General features: G+C 35.4%; 1 protein-coding gene across 1 annotated transcript in view; it reads right to left on the reverse strand.

Moving 5' to 3' along the window:
* Positions 1–6583: 6583 nt before the first annotated feature.
* Positions 6584–7500, reverse strand: part of LOC138864799 (probable serine/threonine-protein kinase kinX) — a 41341-nt gene continuing 40424 nt past the window's right edge. Inside the window, exons 8-9 of the mRNA XM_070133396.1 lie at positions 6795–6922; positions 6584–6596 (exon numbers count right to left, since the gene is read on the reverse strand). Of these exons, the coding sequence (XP_069989497.1) occupies positions 6584–6596; positions 6795–6922 (141 nt within the window). The remainder of the gene's footprint in view (positions 6597–6794; positions 6923–7500) is intronic.

Consider the following 7500-nt stretch of genomic DNA (forward strand, 5'->3'; position numbering starts at 1 on the left):
AGAACCGCCTTTGTGCCGAAAACCTCTGATATGATATAGCCAGTGGGACCCTCTGCCTTGCTGGTAATCGTGGTTATCAGCATGATCATGATTAAGTAACGACATCGTCTGTTACGATGAATCTCTGCACTGAAACGCTCTCTAATTTTGACGATTGCTGTAGATAATAGGGTAATATCTAAGCAAGAGTTCTTCACATCACTGTTTTGGAAATGGATCTGGATCATTACGTTGATGGCAGTCAGCCGCTTGAACGGTCCTGGTGACGCCGTAACGCGCAGAATAAGGAGAGACCGATTTTGAAAATATTCTTGCGGTGATTTCATATAGTCTTGTGGACTTTCTTTTGTGAAATCTTGCGCTGGTGATAGCGCGGTCGCTGAAGTGGTTCTCGAAGTTCGAATAACTGATACATTGAACACAGAGCTACGAACGCATGGTATTTCGAAGCTCCGAACTATCGAACAATTACTGCAATTCGAGGAGAGATGCAACGTGATCCATGCGAGGGCGTTGCACGTGTAATTGTCTTGTGCTAAGGTTTCAGTTAATGATAATCGGCCGGTTTGTTAAAGTTGCGCGAGGCCCGACCCAATGAATTCCCATACATGCACATACACAGAATAAATGAATATTTGTCAATCTATCTGATATGTATACATTTACCTATCTATCCCTCCGGTAGATATGCATGTCGAGAGTGATAGATATGTCTGTCTTTGTTTATGTGCATGTTCGTATATATGAATATTCATCTGATGGGGCTCCGCACAATATTAACAGACCGGCTGAAGGATTCGATTTCGAGACAGTGATACAGGAATTTAGCATTCTCCATGCGTGAGGGCAACAGTGAGTGCCTGATGATTACCAATGTTTTCAGATTAGCAAAGTTTAGAAGTTCCCGAGGGTTAGGTGTCCACGTAAACGAAGACAGCGTGGTGTTAAAACCTATAAGTCCAAATACAACAATCAATATTTCAATTATTTTACTTGTAAACTTATAGCACGAGAGACTGATGTAATAGGATTACGTTGCAGTTTGTCTACGTAGGAGAGAAAAAGTTTTTTTTTTTTTTTTTTTTTTTTTTTTTTTTTTTTTTTGACTTTCAACGATGAGGAATTTGTCGCTCGAAATGAAAGTGAGAAATTCAAATCTAATTATCTGATTTTTCAAAAGATAGAGCATTTCCTCCTGTTTTGAAAATGAAAATAAAAGAAGGGGGAGAAGGAAACGTGAAAGAGGAAAGGGTAGAAAAAAAGGAAAAAAGAGAAAGACGAACAAAAGAAAATCCAAGAACAAAACACACACACACACACACATTCCCCAACACACACACACACACATTCCAAAACTCACACACAAACACACATTCCCAAACACACACACACACATTCCCAAACACACACACACACACGCATTCCCAAACACACACACACACACACACATTCCCAAACACACACACACACATTCCCCAACACACACACATTCCCCAACACACACACACACACATTCCCAAACACACACACACATTCCCCAACACACACACACACACACACACACACACACACACACATTCCCAAACACACACACACACATTCCCCAACACACACACACACACACACACACATTCCCCAACACACACACACACACACTCCCCAACACACACACACACACACACATTCCCAAACACACACACATTCCCAAACACACACACATTCCCCAACACACGCACACACAAGACAGTCACTCATCCTACAGACTCCAAGAAACTTTAAACAATGGCCCGGGAAGGAACATAAATCCCGTAAAGGAAAATGGATGTACGACACACGGGCTTCCAGTGCGGGGTGACAGTGATTTAGCAAGGAGTGAAATCTCGAGAAACAGAAAGGAAAATACAAATAAAGAGGAAAAAGGGAGAGGAAGGGACAGGGGGAGGGAGGGAGAGGGAGGAAAAGGAGGATATAGATGTATGTAGGGAAAGAGAGAGAGAGAGTGACGAGTGAGTGAGTGAGTGAGTGAGAGAAAGAGAGAGAGAGAGAGAGAGATATTACCGATAACTATGCCCTAAATACAGATAAATACAGAGTAATGACTATGCATAGTACTTACAGCAAACAATCAATTCTTTAAGCTCGATTAATTCTGCCATGTAAGATTACCACACAACCGACTATCTTTTTTCCCATTAATGTTCAGGTTCCTGCGCGTTATTACCCTGATTTCCATACAAACCGTCTAATATATGCAAATCACAATTTCGCCGAGAGAAGGGAACGAGAGAGATAGATCTCATATTATTAGAATATATGAGTTCATTAAGATTTAATTATATCTAAGCTACCGACGCTGTTTCTCTTTCTCTATCCTCTCATTCTTCTCACCAGAAGTGGTCTTATTTCCCCACAATCTCTTTCTCTCATCAGTCCACGCTCTCCCTGTTTCATTAGCCCGCCATCTCTTTCTCATATTTCCCCAATCATTTCTCTCTTCTTTCCTCCGCTCTTCTTCCTGTTCTTCCCTCCATTATCCTCTAATTTTCCTTAATGTAGTTTTCATCTTTCTCATATTCCCATTCCCATATTAAGCAAGAAAAGGAGGCCGTTTTCTATGAACCAAACTTTCCCATTTTCCTTTTGGATTAACAATTTCGTTTTCCTTTTAATTTTAGGAGAAACTCAAATAATATCTTATTACGGGTTGGTAGTTCTTGCATATGAGTAAAGTTGGAGTAAAGAAAATAAGTAATCAATTCTGAAAATATTATGCATATCTATTAACCATTAAAACAAATTACGTAATATGTCACGAGGAAATGGGTCTGTAAATGCCAGTATCAGATAGTAAAGCTAATATGGGTTGGGATTTATTAACATATCCACCGTGGCGAAGAAGGAAACGGCAAAGGAGGAGAATAATAAGAAAATAAGAGGAGAAGGCGAAGGAGGAGAATGATAAGAAGGAAAAATAAAAGAGAAGAAGAAATGAAATTTATCATTCAACCTATTATTGGAGAATGATTATATATCATAGCAATCGAAAAGATGGATTGCTCAATACATAAGTCTGAAATTGAAGGATTTATAATCATTATTAGGGGAGGTAGTAATATGCTGTGATACGTGTGGAACAAGAATGAAAGAATAGAAATAATTACAAAAAATAAAGCAATTTCACTCAGTTTATTTTATCTATTATTACTGTTACCACTATCATCATTATTGTCATTACCATTACTATCATCATGATCAACATCATCCTTATCATTATTATTGTCATTACTATTTATCATCATTATCAACATGTACTAGACTTGTTGGTAAGGGTTGGTGAGTGGCTGGCAGGGCGACGATATTTATCTGTTAATTGACAGGCAAGTTATGACAATTAATACAACAGTGTTACTCAGGTATTTAGGAAAGACATGAATAATTTCAGAGCACATGGGACGTATCTCGCTGTGCAGTTATTGATTTTCCTTAATACATTTTTTGCATTTCTTGTGGTAAACCTGCATTCAGCCAATCATCATCATTCTCTAATTTGCATCTTCTTTTTGTTGATTGTAAAGTATTGCATATATTTTGCAATGTAGCATCACTCATTGTCTACCGTATAATGAGAATATAACTGCCAACACCATATTAGGATCAACCTGTATTATTCCTCATTTCGTAAAGTTTAGGCATTGTGTGAATATAAGCTCAGGTCATGACAGCGGCCTCATATGCGTTTCTGTAGGTATATAGTTATAATAGTTAAATGGGGTTCATTGCAAATGACTGCTAATTTAGGCTAGAATGCTATTTAAGGCTTCTATTCAGGAAAAGCCCTGCAATTAGTATGCACAGAGGTTGGGATGTGAGACGATAATTTTCAAAATAATGGCTGGATGAGGAAAATCTAAATTGCATATTGGTTGAGAAGGTCTGAATAGCAAATTGTTGAAGATAATATCGTACGATTTGCCAAAGTTCACCTCTCTTCGGAAAGAGAATTCCATCAGTGTGGAAGGTTCAAACAATTTTAGGGAAATGTGGAACTTATAATGATAAAATGATAATCCTATTGTTGTGCTCGGGTTGCATAACTCTTGCTCCTTTGAAGGTTTTGTTTCAACGTATAGATGTATTGATAAAAAGACAATCCTCGGCTGAATCTAATGAATTACCCAGCATTAACGTATATTTTGTTGTTATTGTTAAGAACACAGCTTTAATTAGCCAAAAAATCTCAGTTGAGGTTCGCCGTTGTTGTTAGTCACTAAGCGAGTTCACTGTTTTATGAATGTTGCATGAATGGCTGCAGACAGCGATTGCAGACAGCGTTCGAAAGGAAAGTTCCTGGAGCGAATTTAGAATGACCTGGCAATTTTACTTGTCAGGTAATTGCAGGCCTTTCTCATTAAGATAAACCAACAATTCATATGTCGGATGGGCTACATTTTTAATTTAAGAAGATCAATTAATGGTTTGAGAGTTTGCAGTGATGATTCCGGATATAAATATGTTTGGACGAAGGGAAAATGTCGATATATATTCGCCGTGTTTCGTTAAATGGTGAATATCTTACACCCCATATTAATCGAGTATCGGTTTGGAAATCTAAATGTTATTTAGAATTAGAATTTGTATTATCTCTCCCCGTTAGAGAGAGTCTGAGTAGCTGCATCCGTACGTCCCTAACGTTATTGCTACTCGAAGTAAACCGATGCAATTGTAATGATTTCTTTCTATTACAGGCTGCCAATCAACGTATCGAGTGAAATCTTTGCCGTCATAGAATTCTGGAAAAAAACACTGCAAATCACTCATTTGTTGTTTTCGGAAATTCTCTCAGTGCGCATGGCTCGTTCGGGTTTATTTATTGTATTATATTATATCATAAAGTGATTCGTGGGTCGATGATCTCGGTTTGAGGTATTTTGGCTGTGCCCGTCTTTCATTTACATTTACATTTACGTTGCAATCTCCTTCTGTTTTTTTTCTTCTAGTCTCTCTCTCTCTCTCTCTCTCTTTCTCTCTCTCTCTCTCTCTCTTTCTCTCTCTCTCTCTCTCTCTCTCTCTCTCTCTCTCTCTCCTCTCTCTCTCTCTCTCTCTCTCTCTCCCTCTCTCTCTCTCTCTCTCTCTCTCTCTCTCTCTCTCTCTCTCTCTCTCTCTCTCTCTCTTTATGTGTGTATGTGTGTTTATGTGTATGTGTGTGTGTGTGTGTATGTGTGTTTATGTGTATGTGTGTGTGTGTGTGTGTGTGTGTGTGTGTGTGTGTGTGTGTGTGTGTGTGTGAGGTACGCGAGAAACAGGTCATAGACAATGTTAATTAATTAATTATTTTTTCTCTTTCACTATTGTATAAATTTATTTTCTTCAATAGATATAAAGCTTTAAAGTATTGCAAGAAAGCGAACTCCACAGAGACAACAGATTACAGATTTACGTTTCAGAGGCATCGTTTCAAAACACTTCGGTCGACATTTTCTACTGGTCTGCTTATTTCTGGCTATCGACTGGAGTCCATTAAATTCCAAAGGACCAGACAGAAACATGAATAACATGAAAAAATACATAATTTACAGATACTACCCTCCAGCTGATATACTGAACGCTATATTCATGTTTTACTCTGCTATGCCCAGCTACATCTAAAACTTCTCTACTTCCAGTCTATTGAAATCACAAGCAAAAATCTAAGCAGTGAATAAATTGCACATATTTTCAATCAATAGCGCTTACATTCCCTCTCCAAACATTTGCCTTTTCAGAAAGTTACATCATATGTTGCAGCATCGTGTAATTTTTAATTAGTCTTTCTACAGTCTGTACTGTTTGTTATATGGATTACATTTCTGCTTTCAAAGTAATTAGAAGGAATACAAAAGACAAAACTATGTTCGCGTGTATGGAGGGATCAATGGTATATAAAAAAGATGGTAACATAATGGTAACAGTAATGATAATGATAATGATAATAGTAATAATGATAGTAATAGTACAAATAATAGTAATGATAATAATAATAATAATAATAATAATAATAATAGTAATAATAATGATAATAGTAATGATAATGGTGATCGCAGTAGTAATAATACAAATAATGATAAAGATAATAATAATAATAATGATAGTAGTAATGATAATGATGATCGCAGCAGTAATAATACAAATAATGATAAAGATAATAATAACGTTCATAGTAATGATAATGGTAATAATGATAACAGTAATAATGGAAAAAACAATGTTCATAATAATAATAGCAATAGTAATGATGGTAATGATAAAGATAATATCCATGATGATAAAAATAACAATGATAATAATATTCATGATAATGATAATGATATTAATGCTAATAATAATGATAATAATGATAATAATGATAATGATGATTGTAAGGAGGATGGCAATGATAATGATAATAGTATGATAGATATAAGCATGAGGATAATGATAATATGATGATAATGATAACAACAACAACGACAACGACAATAATAATAATAATTATAATGATAATGATGATGACATTAATAATGATAATAGTGATGATAATGATGATGATGATTGCATCTAGGTTAAGCTACGACACACCTCTGGTAAAAATTAAAAATAAATCAGTCATATTTCGAGTTATCCTGCTAACCAACGAACAAACGGAGATAAGAGTAATGATAATAAAGAAAATAAACAAAAACAAAATCAAAAAGACAAATGCGAAATGAAATATGAAAGACAAAACAAGGGAACCAACGATTTTTAAATCTTAAAAAAAGCAACGAAGAAAGACAAACCGAACTTCGCCAAGAATGGACACCACGAAGGGAAACACCCCGTTGAAGATATTGGAAGGATGATGGACGGGGTCGTGAGCCGAGGGTGACGGGGATGAAGCCGAAGCAGAGGCTGGAGTCAGGAAGAACTGAGGGAAGAGGGAAAAAGCGACAAGAAAAACGAATTGCTAAGGCGAAACTGGAAAAAATTGCTATGCTGTATGGTTTGCATGATGGTGATGATCATGATGTTAATGAGGATCATAGTGGGAACAAGGTTACTACGACTAGAATTACTACTATTGCTACCAGTCCAACTGCTTCTACTATTACAACTAATAATGATGATAATGATAATAATAATGATGATAATGACAATGAAGACGATAGTGATAATAATAATAGTAATAATAACTTACAATGATAATAATAATGATTATGATAATAATGATGTAATGATAACATTAATAATAAGATTAATGATTATGATAGTAAGGATAATGATATTAATGATAATAATAATAATATTATTATTGATAATAATGATTATAGTATTAATGATAATAATAATGATAATAATATTAATGATAATAATAATGATAACAATAACAATGATGATGGTTATACTAATAATATTGATGATAATAATGATAATAATAATAATAAAAAATAATAATGACGATGATAATAGAAATAATGATAAGAATGAAAATGATGACAATCATGA

This window comes from Penaeus vannamei, chromosome 18, assembly GCF_042767895.1.
Source record: "Penaeus vannamei isolate JL-2024 chromosome 18, ASM4276789v1, whole genome shotgun sequence".
NCBI lineage: Eukaryota > Metazoa > Arthropoda > Malacostraca > Decapoda > Penaeidae > Penaeus > Penaeus vannamei.